This window comes from Notamacropus eugenii, chromosome 5 (genome assembly GCF_028372415.1).
Source record: "Notamacropus eugenii isolate mMacEug1 chromosome 5, mMacEug1.pri_v2, whole genome shotgun sequence".
NCBI lineage: Eukaryota > Metazoa > Chordata > Mammalia > Diprotodontia > Macropodidae > Notamacropus > Notamacropus eugenii.
In genome coordinates, this window is record NC_092876.1 from 192557909 (window position 1) to 192583442 (window position 25534).

At 39.6% G+C, this 25534-nt stretch overlaps 1 protein-coding gene and 1 pseudogene across 1 annotated transcript; both read right to left on the reverse strand.

Moving 5' to 3' along the window:
• Nucleotides 1–1532: 1532 nt before the first annotated feature.
• On the reverse strand, nucleotides 1533–2627 carry LOC140509069 (isocitrate dehydrogenase [NAD] subunit alpha, mitochondrial-like; annotated as a pseudogene).
• Nucleotides 2628–20213: 17586 nt separating this feature from the next.
• On the reverse strand, nucleotides 20214–25003 carry AMER2 (APC membrane recruitment protein 2). The gene is made up of 2 exons (XM_072611742.1): nucleotides 23947–25003; nucleotides 20214–23775 (listed from the first exon to the last, which is right to left on the reverse strand). Exons 1-2 carry the CDS (start codon nucleotides 25001–25003, stop codon nucleotides 22898–22900), a joined length of 1935 nt encoding a protein of 644 aa, XP_072467843.1. The 3' UTR covers nucleotides 20214–22897.
• Nucleotides 25004–25534: the final 531 nt, after the last annotated feature.

A 25534-nucleotide genomic window follows, 5' to 3' on the forward strand; every position in this document is an offset into this window, starting at 1 on the left:
ACTAAAACTTGTACCTGTGTTGACCTTATCTTGATGTACAGTGTGAGATGTTGGTCTATACCTAATTTCTCCCAAACTGCTTTCCAGATTTTCCAGCTGTTTTTGCCAGTTGATGAGTTCTCGCCCCCAAAGCTTAGATTTTGGGGTTTATCAAACACTAGATTATCATGGTCACTTATTACTGTGTATTGCGTACCTAAACTATTCCACTGATCCACCACTCTGTCTTTGCCAACACCAGATTATTTTGATTGACACTTTGTAATATAGTTTGAAATCTGGTACTGCTAGATCTCCTTTCTTTAGTTTTTTTTCATTGATTCCCTTGATATTCCTGAGATTTTGTTCTCCCAGATAAATTCTGGTGTTATATTTTTTAGCTCTATAAAAGAATTCTTTGGTGATTTCATTGGCACAGCATAAAATAAATATATTAATTAAGGTAAAACTGTCATTTTATCATATTGGCTCAACTTACCCAGGAGCAATTAATATTTCTCCAAGTGTTTAAATATATCTTTATTTGTGTGAAAAGTGTTTGTAATTGTCTTGGCAGATAGGTGCCCAAGTATGTTATATTGTCTGCAATTTATATTTATATTTTAAATATTTTATATTCATTTTTAATATCTTATTTAATTTTTATATTTTATTAAATATATTTAAATTTTAATATATTTATATTTTAAATTAAATGTTTATGTTGTTTGAAATTATTTTAAATAGAATTTCTCTTTCTCTGTTGGACTTTATTAATAACATATAGAAATACTGATGATTTATATGGGTTTATTTCCTGCAACTTTGTTTCAAGTAGCTATTTAATTAATTCTCTATGGTTCTCTAAGTATGCCATCATATCATCCACTAGTTTTATTTTCTTGTTTCCTATTTTTATTCTTTGATTTTCATTTTCTCTCTTTTTTGGGGGTTTGCAATAAATCTTTTGGAGAGCAAATATATTTCTTAGCTCACTACACAACTTTAAAATGTATTATCTGTACCCTCTTTGATGTGACTCTCCCAAGAAATTCCTCTTTTATATCTGTTTATTTTTATAAGAATGTCATCTTGTGCTATGTTAGTATCCTGGGTTTTTTCCCATTATACTTTCCATGCTTCAAGGAAAATAGGGGTTTTCTTTAAAACTCCTGTTAATTCAGTATCTTGATATTTACAGCAAGTCTTTCAGTTGAGGAAAAAGGCCTTTCTAACTCAAGTGTCCAATGGTTAACAATGGAAATTGACAGGACAGGATTCCATCCTTACAATATACAAAACATTTTCACCAGAGAGAGACATTTAATAAATAAAATAATGCATCGAAAAAAAGTCCACTGTAAGCAGGCACCAGAGGGTCACTTGCATCCCTGGGCACTGAATGTATTGAGACAAGGCCTGATTTACAATGTTTGCTGTCAAGAAATATGCAAGTCCAGCATATGTGGATGGTCAATAATCCACAACAGGTTTTCCTCTCTTGTGTCTATTAGGAGCAACTGCTGTAAAGAGCCTAACAGAAGATTCCTTCTTTAATCTAGATCTTTTATTCAGTGGCAGATCTCACCCAGGAAGTCTGAGCACTTGGCGTTTCCTCCCAAATCTTTTGTCAAGCTCTTTCTATCTTTAATTGTTGCAAAGCAGGTGGTCTTGATCTTTGCTGCATAGTCATGCATCCCCATGTGCTGAGGCATCATCACAACACTCAGAAGCAGGAAAATGGGATTGGCCATGTCCTTCCCAACAATGTCTGGGGCTGTTCCATGAACTGATTCAAAGATCATGATTCCATTAGTGCCAATGTTTCCACTTGGTGTGACACCAAGACCTCCTATCAGGCCAGCATATAAATCACTAAGGATGTCCCTATACAAGTTTGGCATTACAAGAACATTAAACTGGGATGGATTTTGCACCTTATTTAAACATACAAGGTACATCTCATTAAATTGAATATCTTTACAGTTTTCTGCAACTTCCCTGCACTTTTGGAAAAAAAGTCCATCTGACATTTGCATGATATTTGCTTTGTGCACAACAGTCATGTTGCTACAGTGATTGTTCCTGGCACACTCAAAGGCAAATTCAGCAATACATTTATTAGCTTCTTCAGTGATGAGTTTCATACTCTGTAGGACACCATCAACAATCACATGCTCAATGCTGCTGTATTCACCTTCGGTGTTCTCCCGAATCCTGACAACATTTACATCCATGTAAGGGATTTTATAGCCTCCAACGGAGGCACATGGGCACACATTTGTGTAAAGGTCAAAAGTTTTATGAAGCAATAGATTCATAGAAGGATATCCAGCTGCTGTTGGTGTCTTTAAGGGGCCTTCTGGTTCCATCTTGTTCTTGTCCATGGATTCTTTGGTTTCAGGAGGAATCATCTACTTCCCTCCAGGTCCTTTAATGGCAGACACATTCCTCTCTTCCCACTGAATGGGTGCTTTGGCAGTATCAAAAATCTTACTAACAGAAGCTGAGATTTCTGGTTCAGTAGTATCTCCTGGGATTAAGGTCACTGTCTATACACCACCAGCAAAACCTAGGATCATTTGTTTGGAATTGCTGAAGGCCCCCAGCAGCTGAGATACCTTGCAGATCAACATTGGACTAGCCATCACATCCACTCCTCAGGCCCTGGCAGGCAGCAGCTATGCGCAGAAGCCCTCAGCCTGGAGCTCAGGTCTGGTATTGTTCACCTTGATTTTCTTTTTCTTTTCATTGCTATAGCTAGCATTTCTACTGCAATATTAAATAATAATGGTGATAATGAACATCCTTGTTTCACTCCTGATCTTATTGGGAGGACTTTTAGTTTATCCCTATTACAGATAATGCTTGTTCTTGATTTTAGGTGGATACGACTTACCATTTTAAGAAAGGCTTCATTTATTCTTATACTTTCTAATGTTTTTAATAGGAAAGGATGTTGCATTTTGTCAAAAAATTATTTATGTGTCTTTTAATATAACCATATGATTTTTGCTGTTTTTGTTATTGATATGTTCAGTTGTACTTACAATTTTCCTAATATTAAACCAGCTCTGAATTCCTGGTATAAATCCCAATATAATCAACTAATACTTGTGTGCTTTGTCTATGTAGATTCCTTGTAACTGCTCTAATAATGAAAAAAAATATTTAGGAGTTACAGGTATCATCTTTCTTTTTTATTTTAATTAAATTTATTTATTTAACTTTTAACATTCATTTTCACAAAATTTTGGGTTACAAATTTTCTCCCCTTTTATCCCCTCCCCCCCCAAACACCAAGCATTCTAATTGCCCCTATGACCAATCTGCTCTCTCTTCTATCATCCCTCTCTGCCCTTGTCTCCATCTTCTCTTTTGTCCTGTAGGGCCAGATAACTTTCTATACCCCTTTACCTGTATTTCTTATTTCCTAGTGGCAAGAACATTACTCGACAGTTGATCCTAACACTTTGAGTTCCAACTTCTTTACCTCCCTCCCTCTCCACCCCTTCCCTTTGGAAGGCAAGCAATTCAATATAAGCCAAATCTGTGTAGGTTTGCAAATGACTTCCATAATAGTTGTGTTGTATAAGACTAACTATATTTCCCTCCATCCTATCCTGTCCCCTATTACTTCTATTCTCTTTTGATCCTATCCCTCCCCATGAGTGTCGACCTCAAATTGCACTCTTCTCCCCATGCCCTCCCTTCTATCATCCCCCCCACCCTGCTTATCACCTTATCCCCCACTTTCCTGTATTGTAAGATAGGTTTTCATACCAAAATGAGTGTGCATTTTATTCTTTCCTTTAGTGGAATGTGATGAGAGTAGACTTCATGTTTTTCTCTCACCTCCCCTCTTTATCCCTCCACTAATGAGTCTTTTGCTTGCCTCTTTTATGAGAGATAATTTGCCCCATTCAATTTCTCCCTTTCTCCTCCCAATATATTTCTCTCTCACTGCTTGATTTCATTTTTTTTAAGATATGATCCCATCCTCTTCAATTCACTCTGTGCACTCTGTCTCTATGTATGTGTGCGTGTGTGCATGTGTGTGTGTACAATCCCACCCAGTACCCAGATACTGAAATGTTTCAAGAGTTACAAATATTGTCTTTCCATGTAGGAATGTAAACAGTTCAACTTTAGTAAGTCCCTTATGACTTCTCTTTGCTGTTCACCTTTTCATGGTTCTCTTCATTCTTGTGTTTGAAAGTCAAATTTTCTTTTCAGCTCTGGTCTTTTCATCAAGAATGCTTGAAAATCCTCTATTTCATTGAAAGACCAATTTTTCCCCTGAAGTATTATACTCAGTTTTGCTGGGTAGGTGATTCTTGGTTTTAGTCCTAGTTCCTTTGACTTCTGGAATATCCTGTTCCATGCCCTTCAATCCCTTAATGTAGAGGCTGCTAGATCTTGTGTTATCCTGATTGTATTTCCACAATACTTGAATTGTTTCTTTCTAGCTGCTTGCAATATTTTCTCCTTGACCTGGGAACTCTGGAATTTGGCCACAATGTTCCTAGGAGTTTCTCTTTTTGGATCTCTTTCAGGCGGTGTTCTGTGGATTCCTTGAATATTTATTTTGCTCTCTGGTTCTAGAATCTCAGGGCAGTTTTCCTTTATAATTTCATGAAAGATGATGTCTAGGCTCTTTTTTTGATCATGGCTTTCAGGTAGTCCCATAATTTTTAAATTGTCTCTCCTGGATCTATTTTCCAGGTCAGTTGTTTTTCCAATGAGATATTTCACATTATCTTCCATTTTTCCATTCTTCTGGTTTTGTTCTGTGATTTCTTGCTTTCTCATAAAGTCCTTAGCCTCCATCTGTGCCATTCTAATTTTGAAAGAGCTATTTTCTTCAGTGAGCTTTTGAATCTCCTTTTCCATTTTGCTAATTCTGCTTTTGAAAGCATTCTTCTCCTCATTGGCTTTTTGACCCTCCTTTGCCAATTGAGTTAGGCTAGTTTTCAAGGTGTTATTTTCTTCAACATTTTTTTGGGTCTCCTTTAGCTGGGAGCTGATCTGCTGTTCATGCTTTGACTTCATGTCTCTCATTTCTCTTCCCAGCTTTTCCTCTGCCTCTCTAACTTGATTTTCAAAATTCTTTTTGAGCTCTTCCATGGCCTGAGCCCATTGGGTGGGCTGGGACACAGAAGCCTTGACTTCTGTGTCTTTGCCTGATGGTAAGCATTGTTCTTCCTCATCAGAAAGGAAGGGAGGAAATGCCTGTTCACCAAGAAAGTAACCTTCTATAGTCTTATTTCTTTTCCCTTTTCTGGGCATTTTCCCAGCCAGTGACTTGACCTCTGAATATTCTCCTCACACCCACCTCGCCTCCTGATCCTCCCAGCCAGCATTTGGGCTCTGAGATTCAAATGCTGCTTCCAGCCTCAGGGCTTTGGGCAGGGGCAGGGCTGCTATTCAGTGTGAGATTAAGTTCAGGTGCTCAGGTTGGGGCAGGGCCGCCTCTCAGGCTCAGTTCCCTCAGGGAGTTTATGCACAGACCTTCAACAATGGATCCAGGCTCCTGCCTGCTTGGGGAGCCCCAGTCTGCCACCGCCCCTCAGCTTCTGCCTCCCGAGGGTGCCCGAGCCATGGGGGCACCCCACTCCCCCCTCGACCCTCCAAAGAGACTCTCTCACTGACCCCCGTCACCTGTGGGTGGAGGGACTTGTGCAGCCACTGGAGATCCCGTCCCTGAAGCCTGCTGGGATCTGTTCCTCTCGATGCCGCGGCCGCAGCAGGTCTGGGCTGGGCTCCGTGTCTGCAGAGCGACGGACCTTTTGCGAGAGGTTTGCAGGTCTCTCCAGAACAGAAATCTCCCTCGCTCCAATGTTCTGTGGCCTCTGGGTGCAGAATTCGCCATGAGTTACTTCTTTGTAGACGTTCTATGGGTTGTGGGTTCGGAGCTATGTGTATGTGCGTCTTTCTACTCCGCCATCTTGGCTCCGCCCCCAGTATCATCTTTCCATATAGAAATATCAACAGTTTAACTTTATTGACACCCTTATTATTTATCTTTCATGTTTACCTTTTCATCTTTTCTTTAGCCTTGTGTTTAAACATTGAATTTACTATTCAGTTGAAGTCTTTTCATTAAGAATGCTTGAAAGCCCTCTATTTCATTAAATATCCACTTTTTCCCCTGGCAAGATGATATGTGCTTTTGTTGGGTGGGTTATTTTTAGTTATAATCTTAGCTCCTTTGCCTTCCAGAATATCATATCCCAAGACCCCCACTCCCTTCACTTAATAGCTCCTGAATCTTGGGTGATTCTGACTGTGGCTCCACAGCATTTGAATGGTTTTTTTCTGGTTGTCTATAATATTTTCTCCTTAACCAGGGAGCTCTGGAAATTGACAATAATATTCCTAGGAGTTTTCACTTTGGGATCTATTTGGGATCAGTGGATTCTTTCCATTTCTATTTTACCCTCCATTTCTAAGACATCAGGACAACTTTCCTTTATAATTTCATGAAATGTAGGCTCATCGTTTTTAATAGTGACTTTTCAAATAGTCCAGTAATTTTAAAGTTATCTCTCCTTAATCTATTTTCCAGGTCAATTGTTTCTCCAAGATATTTCCCATTTTCTTCTATTTTTTTTTCATTCCTTTGACTTTGTTTTATTGTTTTTTGTTTTATTGTTTCTTCATGTCCCATGGAATCATTAGCATCTACCTGTCCAATTCTAATTTTTAAGGAATTGTTTTCTTTAGTGAGCTTTTGTACTTCTTTGTTCATGTAAGCTAATTCTGCTTTTTAAGTAGCTATTTTTAAGAACTTATATCAGTTAAGTTTTATACCTCTTTACCATTTAGCTAAGTCTGTTTGGGGGTTGGGAAGGAACAGCTGGCTGGATAGAATACCTGGCCTGAAGGCAGGAAAACTTATCTTCCTGTGTCCAAATTTGGCTCCAGAGACTTATTAGGTAAGTCACTTAACTCTTTTTGTCTCAGTTTCCTCATCTATAAAATGAGCTAGAGAAGGAAATGGCCAACTGCTCCAATATCTTTGCCAAGAAAACCTCAATGGGGTCATGCAGAATTGGACATGACTGATACAACTGAACAACAACAATCTTCTTTTTTAAGGTGTCATTTTTTTCAGTATTTTTGTACCTCTTTTACCAAGCTGTTAATTATCTTTTCATCTTCTTGCATTGCTCTCATTTCTTTTCCAAATTTTTCCTCTATCACTCTTATTTGACTTTCAAAATGATTGTTTAGCTCTTCCAGGAAGTCTTGTTGGGTTTATATCTAATTGCATTCTTCTTTGAAGTTTTGCTTATAACTGTTTTGACATTATTGTCTTCTTCTGAGTTTGTGTCTTGATCTCTCTTGTCATCATAGTAGCTTTTAATGAATAGGTTCTTTTTTGATTGGATGCTCATTTTTCCAGTCAATTTCTTGACTTTGAACTTTATGTTAAAGTTAAGGTCTGCTCACCTACAGGGTGTGGGGGGAAGGGAGGGCTGTCCCAAGCTTCAAGCTTATTCCCATTGTTGTTTTCAGAGCTAGTTCTGGAGGTTTGAAAGTTTTCAGTGTTTTCAAGATGATGTGATCTAGAGAAATGTGGTTACTGCTTTCCTAGTTTCTGCTCTGGTACTTATCCAGAAAGTATCCCTGCTCCCTTTGGATTGCATGCACTATTTCTTCTCATGGCACCTACTCCCTTGGGAAAGTGTTCCTCTCTCCCTCAGAACTGAGACCCAGAAGTGGATATGGACAATGGAGTTGCCAGATAGTGTCCTTATGTGCTCCTGGTACTAACACAAGGGTCCCCTGTAATCTCTTTCTGACAAGTTGCACAATTCTCTTACTATTTCTGGACTGAGAACTCTCAAAGTTGCAGCTGCTGTTGTAACCATTACCAACTCCCTATAGCTAGTTTTTCCACCTTATGTTCTCCAGGTGAATCTCCATCTCAGTATCACATATCTGTCCTTCAAACTTCTTAAGTTGTCTTGACCTGGAAATATACCTCACTCCATCCTTTTGTAGGCTCTGCTACTGCCATTCAATCTGAGGTGTTATTTCAAAGTTGCTTGGAGGGGAATGATATGAAAACTCAGTTATAGTGCTTTCTCTACTCCACCATATTGGCTCTGCCCTCCCCACCCAATCCTGTGATTTTTATCCAACAGTCTACACCATATGTCATCAGTGTAATTAAACAGATTCTCTCTTATCTGAGCCCATTCTGGGCCCTCACAGCTGGACCAACTTTGGCTATGCTTGGATTAATGAAGCAGTAACAAACTTTTAGCACAGAGTGTTCCTCCTTTTTCTACACTTCAAACCACATCAGGCAACAGAAATCAAAAGAAATATCATCAAGACATTTCCCTTCTCTCAGGTTTTTAGCAGTCAATGAGTCCATTGTGTCCAAAGTTAATGGGCATTACTCTACATGAATAAAAGATCATGGCAGATTCATTCCAAAATAATTGTTCTTCCAGCAATATCATAGATCATATAAATACAACCTAGATCTGTTTTATTTGGTTTTGCTTCCATACTTCAAAATGGAGACTATAGTAAGAAACTAATTTTATTAACCTTTTTTATTCTGTGCTTTATAACCAGAAATTTTTTTAAGGGCTCAAATTAACAAACAAAAAATTTAAAAATCATCACACTTGAAATTGTAAACTCCATTACTTTGTCTAAAATGTTTACATGAACTTTAATAAGATAATAAGAGCAACTCTGTTTCGGACTCCCCTCTTGAATTCTTTCTATAAGTGTTTTTTAGATTTTGTTAGCTACTATTATATTTGTCAGTGAGTATATTGCTGTTTAGAATCTGTTAGGATACACTAAGCCTTTCCCTGTGACATTTATTCATGTTTGTCATTTCATATGACAATTGTATTCAATTGCATACAGGACACAAACTCTTGAGCCATTTCTTCAGTCATGGAATGCAGGAGCTGTGTTTTGTTTTTGCTTTTGTAACCCCTGTCCCAAGGCCCATTGGTATGAGACTCTCTTTAGTGGTGGAGATGAAGGCCCTGCCCTGAATGAAGGGTAGGGCAGAGTGGAGAAGAGGTGAGAGTTTTAATTCTCAGCTAATCTTTATTCATGGACCCTTCAAGTGGGACTGTCCAGGCAAAAATCTTCTTCCAACATGAGTCATCTTTCAACTTTGGGAAAAAATACAGAAAAGACTAATACCACTTTAGGTGCCTGAAGTAAAAGACTGAAAGGCACGAGAAGAGCTGGCAGTCTCCATCAAGTCTCTGCTCCCAACTTGCTGCACTAGATACTTTGGGGAATTTTCCTTTGGGTGAGATCCAGCACCGTCTCTCTTGATTGAGCTGAGTTATCTATCTCTCTCCCAATGGGAGAGCTCCTTCACTTTGTATTGTCTGGTATATATTCTCCTATGTATATGTGCTCTAATTTCTGTTTTGCTATGATCTGGATAAAAGAGTTTCTTTGTTTTTTGCTATGTGTATTCACTGCAGAACTGGTATTTTGGTGGGAAAGGAGTTAACCTTAGCTGTAGAGCTTGGGGTCCCACTTCCCCCTAGAAATAGTAAAGCAATCAAAAGTTAGCTGGAACCTGATCATATCCCCTAGATGAACATCTTTAAGGGAGTAGACAGAAGTACTTCTAGCTCCACACCCCTTCTTTCTGAGGAGAGCAGAGTGGTGACATGCAACCTAAATTTACTGTTTCCCCTCTTGGCAAGAATGAAAGCCACTCTTGGACAAAGGTGAAGGGAGAAAAGACGCGGAGATATCCATTTTGCCTACTTTCGAATCACATGAAAATACCCTCACAATACAAACAATAGCCCTCTACATATATCTATAGCTCTCTATCTAACACACCTATATACTACTATAACTAATAATGTTAAAGATATCTTTGTACAGGTGGGGTGGGGGGGTGTTCCTTTAAATCATATACTTAAGATATATAGTGCTAGTAGAGGAAGAATTGGATTAAAAAATAAAAACAACTTTATAGTGATTATCATATATTGCCAAATTGTTTTACAAAAAGAATGTACCAATTCACAGTCCCACTGGCAATGGGACTGAGTATGCCTGGTCCTCCACACTCCTGACAATGGCCTAATTTCAAAGTAAATTTTAAAGAATTCATTTCACATCAGTTCAATTAATTTCAATTGACTAATTATTTATTAAGTCCATACTATATTCAAGGCACTCCAGAAAGGGATTACTACCAAGTAAAAGAAAGCATTCATTAAATTCTTATTATGTCAATTACTTAGGTTAGTATTTATGTGTATTTTATGGTACAATATGCTCAGAAGCCCCTGAGATATCTCTAAAGGGAACTTAGTAAGGTTCGCATCTCTTGGTAACTTGAGATGATCAAAGAAAGGCTGAGGATTAGGCAATTAGCTTTTGTCTTCAGATCTAATCCTCTGCATCTTTAATAAAGATATTTTAAACTTTTTGTTTCTTCATCATTACCTTCCTTGTCTTAATTTTTTCCTTCATTCACAACATTAACCTCTTCTGACACCCCATTTTTCACCTTATTGAATTACAATCCTTGTAGGTTCATGGATTACATCATTTGATCATTTTGATCCCCACTTTAACTGTGGTTATTCAGCCACAAAGTGATGTATGATGAACACTATTCTTAGAAATGTAAATTTCTTTTTTCCCCAGTTGACATGATTATGATTTCAAAAATCTTCTGTTTAAATATAAATGTTTGTCCAAAAAACCTCATAGCATCTCTAGGGATATGTACACCTTTAGTTTTCATAATTGCTAGGAAAGTTGAAGCAATATGATACAGTGAGTGTCATGTGGGGTCTGAGGTCAGGGAGTTATGGGTTCAGATTTGGCCTCAACTACTTATTAGCTGTACAACCATGAACAAACTATTTAATGTCTCTGAGTCTCAATTTGGAAATCTAGAGGACAACATACCCTTAGATCTTAAACTTCAGATTATATAATCTAGATTCTTTTTCTGCCCCTTCTACTATTTCTCATTCTCTGACATTACCCTATGCACATCAGTGATGTCAAATTCAAAATAGGAACAAATCCATGCAGACAACACATTGACGTAGAAACCCATATATTAACATTATCTATGTTGCATTATGTTTTTATTTATTTTGTTAAATATTTCCCAATTACATTTTAACCCAGTTTCAATGTTGTGGGTCTCATGTCTGACACCTCTGTTATACAACACTATCCCCAAGTCCTACCCAACTCGGCTAAACATACCTTCAGTACAGCCTAGATTGTCATATTTCTTTTTTCATGTTTTTATTCAGGGATTTATAATACATACCCAGATGTAAAACAAAAATAAAAAAGCCAAACTAAACTGCTCTCAGAAGTTCCCACTGAGTCATTTGAACATTTCAGATACATACAATCCTACATCTATTTTAACAGAAATATCTGGTACTTTCTTCTGTCTGAACAGCCCATCCATTCAAATGGTTTATTCTGCTTGTTTCAGTCATCCTGATCTTTATCTTGTCATTGGACCCAGATCGCTCAGGAGGAGAAAGTGAGGCTGGTGACTGCACAGCCCTGCCTCACTTAAATCCAGTTCACTTACATGTCACAGCATCACCTCCTTGATGCCATGGCCCTGTTTGAGAACGAAGGACCAAAGACAGTAACATTCAAATAGCATTTCAAGGACTTTCTCCTACTTTCTATGGCTTATAACTGAACCCCTCTGAGATGATTTCCCATTTGCACTGTATATATATTTGTGTGTATATAAAAATCATCTATATGAACTGAAAATAAATAAATTAATAAAAAAATGAAAACCAAAAAAGTCCAAAAAAAGTTATTTACATGTTGCCTCCTCCATAAAACAGGAACTCCTTTAAAGCAAGGAAGTATTTTTTTCCCTTTCTTTGTATCCCCAGGTTTGGTACAGTGTCTAGTACATAGGAATTATTATACTAATAATAAATGCTTTCTGAGTGACCAATTCTAACAATACCACAAAAAATGTATTTCTTTGGGTTGAGATTATCTCATATTAAAATGCATATACTCTGTGAGGGATAACATAGAAGAGAAAATATTGTATTATTTAAACCTCAGCATTATTTTATTATCTGATTCTTTGTAACAAGAGTAGCTTAAAGCATCTTTTGAAGAGGAAAGAAGAGAGAGATACTAGATGGTTTGATAATTGTGGAACTGGAAGGGTCTAGATAATCTCTAAGGCAAACCACTTATCTTGCAAATGAGGAAACTAAGGCGAAAAAAACAAATGGAATTGCCCAAGATCATGTAGTGAGTTAGGGTCAAAGCTGGAACTGAAAGATGGGACTTCTAGTCTAATGTTTTCCAGCAGTGCTAGAATCTATAACAAGGGGGAAGGACCATTGAGTGAACATTGAAGATGAACCTCAGCTATATCAGAATTTCCTGTCAGCCCTGAGTGGCAGCTTCACGTACAAATAAATTAATGCACTACCCACAGCCAGCTGCTGGTGTGAAGTGCTCCTTGTGAATAGAGATTGTGTTATTCTTTGTAGCCCCAGCCCCTAGCACTGTGCCTGGTACAGAGCAGGAACTCAATAAAGACTTGCTGATGGATTGGTTGTCATAGCTAGATGGGAAGTGGGATGAAGCAAGAAAAAGAAAAGACTGGGTGGGGGGTGGACATCGGGGGTGGGAGGTATCAAAAAGAACACATGGGCAACTTCATCTCCCTTTGCCCTTATATTCTAGAAATAAAATAGGGGGGGAAAGGGTCAAATTGTTTTGATCCATTTACTACAACTAATGAACTCATCTATATGAAGTTTACTCTCAATTTAATCCACTAGAGAAGGATCTTTGCCAAGAAAACTCCATATGGGGTCACAAAGAGTTGGATACAACTACATGACTGAACAATAATTCATATGCGTGCATACACACACATAGTTTCCAAGCTGTTTTTTCTTGACATGAAATGATACGTGTATTATCCTGCCCACTTCTTAAAACACTAAAATCACATTGAATAAAATCCACATCCACAGGGAAGGGGGACAAAGCAAAGAAACTGGGAGGAGGGGGGCAATGAGAAAAAAGAAAAGCAAAGTCTTGGATAACTGACCAGTTCTTCACAGAATCAAATGGGGGAAGCCAAGCTGATCAGCTAGACTGTTGTGTGGCTCTGAGGAAACAATGACCCTTTCTGTTTTGTTTCATTTTTTTTAGCAGAGGATTGGAGCCCTCCCTAGTCACAAACAAGGGTCAGCTCTTCTCAAGGTAGAAATAGGCACCAACCAAGAAATAACCTTCTCACAAGAACAATGTGGAAAGCTAGTCATGCATTGGTCTTGTCGAATAGAGTCCCACACGAGGTCTGGGTATGCACTTATGCACACACACACACACACACACACACACACACACTGACAGGGGTGGTAGAGCGGTGAGAGGGGAATGTATACAATTCCCAGTTTCATCTGCCTTCACGTTATATGTCATCATTGAAGATGCATGTAATCTTGGGAAAGCTGCCACTAGAGAAACAAGAAACAACTTTCCTATTTAGCACTGCATAGAAAGTGACAACAAGATTTATTGGCTGGATTAATCAAGCCACATCAAGTGACAGTGACTCATTTTCGTTTTAAGAGGTCTGAATGTGATAAGAAAAGTGCTCTTTGCACAGATGCTTTATATTCACTGAATGAGGCTATGAGAAGCAGTGGCAGGCTGAGTATATGATGGGACAAATATATGTGTACTGGAATCAGAAATATAAATGTCTTGAGCATCCAAATAAAAGATTTACAGGTTTAAAAATATAATCATTCTACTTTGCCAAACCATGGAGATGGGAGGTAAAGAAAGGCACCTATTGTTATTTATTATTTTTAATAAGATTTGTAAATATGCAAACTTTGAAAAAAACCATTCTAGGAGACAGTTTTGTAAATTTTCAAATTTGGGGGAAACCATTGTTCTAGGAGGCAATTTTTCCAAAGTTTGGTAGGGATCTTGAAGTAAATCTACCATAAAAATAACATCTGTACTAGGTAGTGCAGTGAATGAAAAGTGCTGGGCCTAGAATCTAGATTCATCTTTCTGAGCTCAAATCTGGCCTCAGATACTTACAAGCCATGAGACCCTTTTGCCTCACTTTCCTCATCTGTAACATGAACTGGAGAAGGAAATGGCAAACCACTGCAGTATCCTTGCCAAGAAAACTCCTAATATAGTCAGACATGATTGAAATACAACAACGATCTACATATATACGCAGGTCTTCCTGACTCCAGGCCCAGAGCTCTATCCACTGCACCATCTAGACACCAGCCTCCTTGCTGTCACTTAAACAAAAACCTCCATCTCCTGACTCCAGAAATTCTCACAGCTGTCCTCCATACCTTAAATGCTAAACACCCTCATCTCTCCTCCCTGCTTTCCTTCAAGTCTCAGCTAAAATCCCACCTTCTCTAGGAAGCCAGCCCTTCTTAATTCTAGTGATTTCCCTTTATTATTTACTATTTATTTTTTTCTTCATCCTGTTTGAACACAGTTGTTTGAATGTTGCACCTCCCATCTGACTGGGAGCTCCTGGGGGGCAGAGATTGTCATTTGCCTCTCTTTGTAAATCAGCATTTAGCATAGTGCCTGGCACATAGGAGGCACATGATAAATGTTTTTTGACTGACTGACTGATGATGTAGATTTTCAAATGTACTTTGTAAAAAGGAGGTCTGAACCAGTCTTCAAGCCAGTGTGGGCAGTGCTTAGAAAGTACTGGACTTAGGATTAGTCATGATGTCTGGTTTACTTACTGTGACAACAACTCAATAGACTGTTTAATTTGGCAATCGTTCATTGAGTTCTTTCTGTGTGCAGGCCCTGTGCTAGGTCCTATAGATTCAAAAATAAAAATGAAACACATTACCTTTGAGAAGCTTACATTCTACCCCATGTACTACAGATGAGGAAACCAAGGCCTGAAAGTCAGAAGATTGCCCAAGTTCCCCCATATAGGTAACTAGTGACAGAGCCAGTACAAGAGGCCAGGTCTCCTGATTTCTAGTCCAGTGATCTCTTCTGTATAGCACACTGCTTCTAGCTCATGGAGTTCATAGAGTTGAAAAGAATCCCAATATACCACCTGTGGTCTCACCATTTCAATAGCTTTCATTTGCTCCATGATTTAAAAAGCAAAAAGGCATCTGAAATGGATACAAGTTTATAAAATTTGTGTGTAGATGCAACAACAATTCTAAATTGACTGGTTAATAAACAGGATAGTAAATTTGGACAATGTGGGAAAGGCTTGAGTGAGAAAAGCTGCGATTTCATTTGTTTTAGTTTACATACAAGCTGGGGTTTGCTGGAGCCAGCTCAAACCTACTCATGAGAGCCCATTGTTAAATTTTCAGTATGAGCATTTATACCTTAGAAACCAGCAAATGCTATAATTCAGGGCTTGATTTATTATTTTGTTGACTGTCTAGGTTCAAGAAAGGGGTAAAGGAAAGATAATAATGCAGATAATACTTCAAAGTGTATCATGGGTATATTTCCCACCCCCTCTTCCCAAGAAAGTCACTTGTTAAACATCTACCAGTATACCACTGAATACAAGCCAACTTTCCCTGGGAAACTTTAACTTTTTGAATGGATTTGTGAACAATTTCTGGTCATCCCGGGGGCAATGAAGAGATGCATGATAGGCATGAATAGGCTGTAACGGATTCCCAATGAAAAACTGGGCAAGAGAAGTGGTATAAAAGATGTTGTCCAAGTTTAACCGGAGAAGGTGAGCTAGTCATGTGACCATGAGTAAAGGGTAGATGGTAGGATCACAGAAAAAGACCTTAGAGGTCATCTGGTCTAACGTCTTTATTTTACAGAAAAGGAAACCGAGGCCCTAGTGACTGATATTCACATGATGTCAAGAGAACTAGAGGGTGGTCCCTGGCATATTGGATAAACTTCCTTGTACAAGATTCATAAGAAATCACTGACATGAACCAAACGGAATACATCTGCTCACAGGAGGAAATACCAAATCAGAGCAATCGCAGATCCATCTAAATATTGAAATCCAGTTTAAAAACTGAGAGAAGACAGGGTTCATAGTGGGGTGGGAATGGGGTACATCTCCACTGAAATCACTAGAAACTGAACAGCAATCATTTAGATAAATATCCACAACCATAAAAAGCTGGTTTTGTCCTTCCAGTTCAAAAACAAAGTCAGCTTCCTCCCTGAAAGCAAATTAGAACAGAATTGAACCTTGAAACTATCTCCTAAAGTTGCAAAGAAAACACATTCATCTGCAAATCAGAAAATGCGATTGGCCACAATTTAGAGGAGAAAGCAGGGAGAATACAGGGCTTTTGAAAAGAGCCAGGTCCTCATTTCCCCAATTACAAGTAACATTAAAGAGGGGGATGCCTCTATTAACTACCACTGGAGCATGCTGAGAATCAGAGACAAGCCTGGGAGGGGCTTTTGAAAGAAGAAAAACAAAAGGGGAACGTGTTCAGAATGGCTGAGTTTCTATCGGGCAACCTATTACCATGACAACAGAAGAGATTCTGTCTGTATGTTAAATGTTAATCTCAAAAAAGGGAGATACCTTCAAAGCAAGACAGAGTGTTTGCCTACTAACTATAGAAGAGGAACAGATTTTTCTGTAAGTAGTTGGGAGCACTATAATCTCAGACACAAAACCAGTTTTCAACTTGGCGGACAGGGGTTAACTCCTTCCCATTGAGCTTGTAGACTGAAAGTGACAGTAAACGGTTTTGCACTGTTGTAATAATTTCATTCCCTGGGCTTTGTATCACCCTGCTCATAGGGGATAGCCTAGATAATACCCAGATGGGAGACAGTCCATCTCCAGCCTTCTTTGAGAAATAGGCAGAGATTGGGAAGGGAGTTAGGGGAGGGAGAAAACATGCAGTACTGAAGACAAGCCCATCCTGTACAGCCATGTTTGCGTTATCAGTTTCACTAAAAAGGAACCAGGAAGCAGAAACCACTATCAATAAAATGTGCCACATTTCAGTTTTGGTACCTTTATAGGGCTGCTTGGCCACATCTTGTACATATGTGTCAGCTTGTATTTCAATAGAAGAGAGGAGGCTTCTCTGAATCATCCCTTAAAAAGGAAGATGGGCATTTAGATAATAACAACCCTTATAAGTGGTTATTGTTGCAGTGAACTGTCTCCTCTGTAGTGTCATCATAGAGAAAAGGCTTTTGAAGAGCAGTCCCTGGAAACAGCTTTCTGAGCAAGGCGAGGTTGTAGAATCAATGGCTCCCTCTGAGGAGCCAAGCACACAACAACACACTGACATTTTTGACTGGTAAAGCTTTGTTTTTCAAGCAAAAATTCACATTGTGGCCTTGTATCTTCCCCTCTCCTCCCCTATCCCCACCCTTTTGTCACCTTCTGATAAAGGCCATCAATTTACCTTATTGAATATTGAAACCCAATCATTCAAACAAATTGAAGTTGAATTTCCACAAGGGAAAATGAAAACAGGAAATGGGTATATCGTTCCTCCACTTACCCTGGAATGTGGATGGGGAGTAGAAGCTAGGATCAGCTTTGGGATTTATGCTTTTTCCCTTCTCTAATAAGTCACTTAAACTAGATTCTGCCTAGCAAATTGTAAGTTTCACAAGGGAAGGGAGAGTTTGGATCTTTGTGAACCCAAAATAAAGTGTTTTATGTTTTAATGTGAATTTATGATTTCATCTGTGAATAGGGAACCCCCTATGTGGAAGCTCACTTCACCAATGAAAATTGGCAACTGATCCATAATTTATCTTAGAGCTGCCCTTGGCTACCCAGTCAGTATGTATCAGAAGTAACCTTGAACCCAGGTCTTCCTGACTCCTAGGACAGACTTCCTCTCACCATGTACATAGTGGATCTTAAAAAAGTGTTTGTTTAATTTCATGAAATTGATGTCCCTGTTCCCAATGGTGATAAGATCACTTGCCCTCTACTGATAATAAGTGAATATGCCTTTTTTCTAACTTGTAAAGGCAGAGATTTTTCTGGGAAATGTGAATCTCATGATAATTTCAACGGGAGCAAATTGTAGGAGGACAAACAGGAATGAATGTCTCAGCCCAGATCAGAAACCTAATGACCAACCCAATGTCTCACACAACATCCAGGAAAGAAAGTCCTACATATTTGTGGGATACAAGTCAGAAACTCTGAATACTTGAGAGTAGCTACAAAGTGCTATGCAAACCTCACAAAACATGTTAATGTATTTGGACTCATCTGCCAGTTTCCTCTTATACTCATTACATGCCCACATATGAAATTATTACTGTAATATAACCTGGAATAATTAACACTATGCTGTGGAAATGAAGAGGAAGAGAGTCCACACTTAAAAAGAGTGAGGAGTTTCAAAGATGGCTCCTGCCAGAATGAGATGGTCCTAGACTACTTAATGATTTAGAGAAAGAGTTCTAAAGAATTAAAGAGACATATCTTCAAAACAACTGGTTGGTGAAATGTATTTAGTCAAGCATCTATCTGGCCAAATTGTTGGTGAAAAATATCAGTCAAATAATATATATAAAGTGCTTCACAAAGCTTAAGCACTACATAAACACTATTTAGTGTTATTGTTGTCAATAATAATATATAATTGCTATTATTAGTTCCATCAAAATGGCTAAAATGATAACTCTCTATATAAAAAAACCACACTTGTGTTTTAAATATCCACAGAGCACATGCATTGTTATTTGAGGAACTCTGCCTTGATTTTAATATTGCCTTACCTTTTTCCTCTTGAATATTTGAACAGTAGACTTTTCTCTTAGGAAAATCAGATGCAAATTGAATCACACCTCCCCATTTCCTATCCTCAGCACTAATCAAGGCTTAATCTGCTAGTGACCATTGATTGGCTAGCTTCCCATTTGCCCATAGACCTAAGCTAAGTGTGAAATAATGAAAAGTTGTACAGGGTTCAGACAAAGGGATCCTGGGGACCTGAAAGGACATGGTTACCTCGGTGACTATTGAGGCCATAGATACCATACATGCTGCTCATTTGGGTGCAAGATTCCCTCCAGGGCTAATGACTGGAGATTTGGATTCAGCAAGTCACCAGCTTCACAGACATTAAGCAAGTTGGTATTTCAAAGGGCAGATTACTTATAGAAAATGAACTCTACATCTAAATTTGTCTTTAATGTTCTTTTTCCTACTCCATTGTAATCATTATGGAAAATTCCTCTTATGGTTGTAAAAATTGCTTTGGTAAAAAGTTCCTCCAAATTGCCAACTGAGACATAAAAGCAACAGCTATAGCTGAGAGAGTCACTTCATATAATAATATACATGTCATAGAGGCATGCAATAGCAGGTTGTGTTTATGAAGAGATAACACAGTGCTTTGAACTGATGACCACTAAATTGCCTAACTGTTCAAATGAAGTGACTGAATCAACCAGTTGTCTTGAAGCCCTAACAGCCACTACCAATGCCTATCACATAGTGGGAGTTTTTAAGAAGTAATTGTTGATTGACTAAACAACCAACATTTATGTAATGCTTTTAAATCTGCAAAGAGCTTTATCTCCCCCCAGTCCTGAAAAGAACCCTTAAAAGGTAGGACAATGGGTATTGTTTCTCCATTTTACAGTTGAAGAAACTGAAGCCCCTGGTCACACAGCTTGTATGTGTCAGAGGTCGTATCTGAACCTAAATCTTCCTGATGTCCAAGTATAGCAATCTCTCTGCTAAAGCATGCTGCATAGTCACCCTTAATGCTTAGATTAGACCTACCCCGATCTTTGCTGAAAATGTCAGGGATGTTGAAACGATATAATTCTAGCACACATCAACTTTCAGCTTTACTGTCCTCTTATAATCATTATTTAAAACATAGTCACTACAAGGCAATTAAATGACACTCAAAGGATGTACTAAAAAGTAGAAATATTTAAATGTTTTTTTTTTAAATAGTCCTACAGACCAACAAATGAAATCAAGAGAATCCTGTGCACCAGGAATTGGTTGTCAGCCTCATAGAAATGACCCTATCCATGGCTATAAAAGGGTTGACCATTCTTTTCTTACCGCCCCAATGCCTTCCCAATAAAGGGTCACAAAAAGTGTTATACAACCCATCACTTGACTCCTTCCTTCAGTTGATGGAGATAGAATTCTTTTGGGGGGGAGGGGAATAAGTGAGAAACATGAAAGAAAATGATAGCAAGAAAGGGAAAGAAAGAAATAAAAATATCTTTAATATTGAGTAACTAGTTAGTCATTCAGTAAAGTTTCCCTTATTTATAACAAAGAGGACATGATATACAAATTCATTGATGTGAATGGAGAAGTGAATCTTAAACTCCTGTTAGTTGAAAATGTATTTCCCCTGGAGTTAAAATGATGTGCCCTTGTGATCTGGTCCCTCCAGCACTGGAATGTGCCACAATCCCCCAGTGTTCTCTCTCCCTCAACTTCCAGTTCCCTGTACAAGTAGACAAATATAACTTTTCTGTGTATTCATGCAAAGGAGAATATTACTTGTATAGGGGGAAAAAATGAGACGGACAGAAAGATTCTTTGTCTTTTGATTAGGATTGAAATCATGTTCTCTGCACACATTTGAGAGAAAGGATTACATTTTTAGGCTCTAAAATCTAGCAGCCAGTATTCAGCCAAATGAAACCTACCTCTTTCCTGAACCAAAAACAATTGGCAGAATCTTTCAATGTGAGAACCTATTAACTTTTCTTTGTCAGTTTATGCATGGCTAAGTAAATGAGCATATGAGTAGGGGTGTGTGTGTGTGTGTGTGTGTGTGTGTGTGTGTGTGTGTGTGTGTGTGTGTGTGTGTGTGTGTGTGTGTGTGTGTACGCACTTGTGCATATATAAGCAGAAGGGAGATATTTTGCTTCACTGTGTGCTGTGGTGATGGGTACAGATTACTTAAGGCTGTGACTGTGGATAACTGGGTCACACATATAAACAGCAGAAGGAAATTAAATATTAAAACATTACTTCAAAATAACATTAAGGATATGCCTGCCAGAATGCAAAAAAAAAATCAGGAGTCTGACTCCAAGAAGTCAAGAAAATCACTTTTTCTTTATCCTCAAATCAGGTCAGCAGAAGGTTTTTTAAAAGGAGCAACCTGCTTTGAGCTCCTGACACAGATTTGCATTTCCTCTATCATGGTATATTTTACATCATGTCCTTAATATTATCAAAAGTGTTATCATATATTTAACTTTCCCTCTTGTTCTGTTTAGAAAGCAGAAAAATAAATTAACAAAAAAAGTTTGCAAGTAGCAGTTAATCACATATGAAAGCACTCAGGTAAACGTGTGGTTATGCGGAAGTGTTTACATCATTTCAATATTTATAGCTTCATTTAACTCTGTCTAATACTGATGCACTGAAACATCTCCCTGTAGACACTCTGGTCTATTGATTAAATAAGGGTAATCTGTTTCAAAATGCATATTATTTAATCATTAGACCTTAATGGCATCCTAGGAGCTGTTTCAATCTATCATCCAAACTTATAAGTAGGCATAGGATAGATTCTTACGAAATAAATTTCCTCTTTGAAAAATTAGACAATACACATTTACAGGGAAGCCACTTTCAAAAAAAAATCTTGGCAGAAAAATATTCATTATACACAGACTTGACAATTTCATATTTTGCACCACCTGGGTCAATCATTAAGACTTAAAACAAAAGCCAAATGTCATAAACAACCAGATACATCCTTTTTCCTTTCATTATTTTCTTTAGATGCTCCCCATATTCATCTCCTCAGACTGAGAATTGACTTTGGGGTCAAAAACATTTCAAGCCAAATTAACAAACCCCTGAAAATTGGGGTTTTGTTCGAAAATTCTGACAGACTGTTACCACAGGCAAGACCAAGCCAACCACTCCCCTCCCCCAACAGCCACAGACTAAAGGAAGAGAATCCACTTAAACAAACAGATTTGCTCCATCTTATAGTCTTATATCAAAGGATAGCATTGGGTTTAAGACAATTATCTTGTCTAACTATAAAAACTGATGCTTTAACTCTGGATTTTACTGACAGGTTTTATAAAATGTCAAACTGCAAAATAAGCATTTATCTACACATGAAGAATGTTGTATTTTATAAATGCAAAAGCACTGTCTATTGGCATTTAGTGAAATATTTCCCTGATCCTAGCTTCTGCAATGGATGAATATTGAAGCAAACTGCACCATTGAACTAGATGTGTCTGTTATTCCTCATTACAACTGATCTCAACCAACAGAACAAAAAAAAATGTATATCCTCTTCCTCCTGGTAGTAGAAAGCCATCTCTTTTCATAGCTAGCAACCAAAAAACAAGTTAGGTCTGTGGCCAATCACTGGTTTTCTCTCATTGGGTAAATACCTGGCTCATTCGGCTCTGTGGTTTTCCCCCATACAGTGGTAACAGCAGAGAATAATATCCCTTGCCTAGGGGGGAAAAAGAGGGAAAAGAATACTGGAGAGAGCCCCTCTTTTTCTGTACCCTGGACATTCTGGACAGCTCTTGGCACAACTTAGCATCATGGCTAGATGCTTGTTAAAGTTCACTAATGTCTTGTTCTGCAAAGGCAAGAAAAAGTAAATTTCATCCAAATGTTTAGTGCTTCCCAAAACATGATACAAAGATAAAAAGAAAGAAAAAAGGTGCTTGAAATGAATCTTCAGCGACATCTCGAGAGGGGAAACTGAAGGGTAGCACCCCCCTCTCACATAAGCTGTACCCCTTTTCCAAAAAACATAAATAATTCCAGCCCAGGATATGTGGAAGGAATTATCCTAGAAGACTTTCCTTAAATGAAGCAAAACTTTCCTTAGTGGTTTCCAGTGAAATTGCCATTCCTATGATATGGTCTCTCTTGGCCTTCAAGGCCTTACAACTTTTTGGCACCTTCATGGCAGGCTGCTGCTCTGATCGTGGTCCCAGCTAAACCCCTGTTGCTGACTCTCCGGACCAGCACTTTGGAAACAGGGATTTTTGTTCTGGGGATCTCACTCTTGGTTGGGTGATGGTGCACCACAGGATGGCTGGCAGGAAGGGATGCTAGGTGTTTGATGCTGATGGGGATCTTGGAGTCCTTGATCAAACTGCTGGGTGTTTTCAGGGGACAGGTGATGGTTACTGGAGACACTGGCTTCGAGCGGGACAAGCAGGTCACTTCCTCAGAGGGTAGACCTACTGGATTTTCATCTGGATCTGTGTAGAGATCATACAGAGCATCCCCACTGTAGCTGTCCCTGGGTATCCCTTCCTTCCGGATACTGCTGGTGCTGTCTTCCTCTGGGCCAGGAGTAGTAGAATCCCAGTAACCCTCATCACTGTTGGGGATACCTTCCGCCTGCTCCTTTTCCCGGTGCTTCAGATCCTCTTTCTGATGCAGCTCAATGGGAATCCGGTGGATCCTGCTCCTTTTAACCAAGGAGCCATCTCTAGCTCCTTCTTTACCCCTGCCATCTTTGGAGGATTCAGGGGCTACCTTGGTTTCCTTGGCTGTTGCTCCTGCTGCTGCCTTGGCTGTGACACCGTGGGGCTCTTGTGCTTCTTGATCCTCTGTCTGGGATAACATGTCCCAAAATTCCTGGAGATAGGTGTCATCCACTTCATCTGGGCTGGCCATCTCCTCCCCTCCTCCTTGGTAGGCCACCATGTTGGGGTTCTTTTTGGAGGGAGCTGGCTTGCCTGTCCCAGAGGCATTCTTGTCGCAGCTGGCACCTGCCTCATCCTCCTGGTCCGCAATAATATCTCCACAGCCTGTAAGAGAGTCAAAGCTTTTCAGTGAAGTGACGTCAGCAAACATCAAACAAATACGATCAATCGATGGCTCTGAGGGTGGATCAATAGAGGAAGGGTCAGGGGCAGCAGTGTCAGGGCCACTGTTACACCCAGGTTCAACAAGGGGGATAGTCTTTATTGGAACGTCACCTGTTCTAGCTGCATCCTGGGCTGTCCGGCTCTCCCCAGTCCCGGGCTCCCGCGACTCCCGGTGCCTCTCCTCATGCCGATACCCAGGGGCATCCTCTCCCCGTGTGTTTTTGTTGTTATGTAATACGGGGCTAAGCGACTCCCCAGAATTCCTCACTTCAGGCTTGTCCACTGATGCGTTCACCTCTCCTCCCCCCCGGAACTCACAGGATGGCTCTTTTCTAGTTTCCTTGGTGGGGTTCTCAGGTTCACACAAAGGTTTGGGAATTTCCTCCTTAATGCACTCCAAGCTGGCTGTTAGCGAGCCAGGCAGAATGAGGCTGGACTGGATTTCAGAGGTTTCCTCCTTTTCCTCTTCCTTTCCGTGTTTATCCTTCTTATGCCAGCGCATACTGCTAAAGATCCCTTTCAGCCCTTTCTTTTGTTTGCTGCCAGCCTTGTTTTGATCTGCATGTTCTCCTTTGCCATTCTCCGATCTCCCATTCTTTCTTAACAGCGAGAAAAAACTGTGCGACTTGGCCACGGAGCTGTTGGCTAAAGAACTCACACTGGTCACCGCAGCTCTGGGGTGGGTATCCGCGTTCAGCTGGTCGCCGCTACCACCTCCAGCACTGCCCCCGCCGCTGCTCGGTTCCTCCTTCTTGCTGCTTTCCAGCATCAACACCTCGGCTAATCCATCATGAGTCTTGCTTCTCACCATCCCCGTTTTACTCGAGCTTTTCCCATCCCCTTTGTTTTTTACCCCAAATATACTGGGCATGGTGCCACCAGATTTCCTCTTCTTAAATAATTTGAAAGCAGTTTTATTAATCTTCCCAGAGGGCTGATCTGCTGCAGGAGTTTCGGCAGCACAGTCACAATGCAAGTCCATGTCTGCTGTGTGTGTCCCCGATTCTGCCTCCTCCTTCCTCCTGCAGACCCCCACAGATGCCTGATTGCTGATTCTCTCCCTGACAGCCTCTACGCTCTTGCTGCTGCTGCTACTGCTCATCTCCATGGTAACCAAGAGGGATAAGCAGCTTTCGTCAGTCATGGGCTGGAGCCAGGCCACTGTCATCCATATTCTAAATCAACCTGAGCCACTGTTGCTGCTGCTGCAAAAGCCACAAAAATAAAAGACCTCCTCCCTTCCCCAGAAGGGCTTATATAATAACCTAACCCACTTTGGTCCCGGCTGATGGGTTTGAAGTGCATATTCTTCTTCTTATCTCATGTAGACAACCAAGACTAAAGCTGATTATAGGAATGGACAACAATTGCGTTCCCTCAACTCTTTCCGTAAAATTCCAGTCTCCTTGTACATCCCTCCTCTAGATTTGGTACTGCCCTGAACACAGTGTGGGGCCACCAGCAACCCACCCCACCCAACCCCAATGGATGAGAAAGTTCAGCTCATGGCAAAACTCACAACTGTGTTACCATCTGGCCTTGACTTGGTATGGGCTCACTCCTTCCCCAAAGTCATTCACACCTGTCTCCATCCCTGAGAGGGAGTAAGCCCAAAGAGGTATGGACCATACCTGGGTCTGCATTGTGTTCAGTGATGGATATTTCCAAGGCAATGTATTGTATGCTTAGTATTATGTTT

What these genes read in the sequence shown, in the direction of transcription:
- AMER2 (XM_072611742.1), bottom strand. Translation starts at nt 25,003, where the DNA reads ATGACAGTGGCCTGGCTCCAGCCCATGACTGACGAAAGCTGCTTATCC. An exon ending in CCAGGATGCAGCTAGAACAG is followed by an intron (nt 23,776 to 23,946) that starts GTGACGTTCCAA and finishes ACTCTCTTACAG; the next exon opens with GCTGTGGAGATATTATTGCG.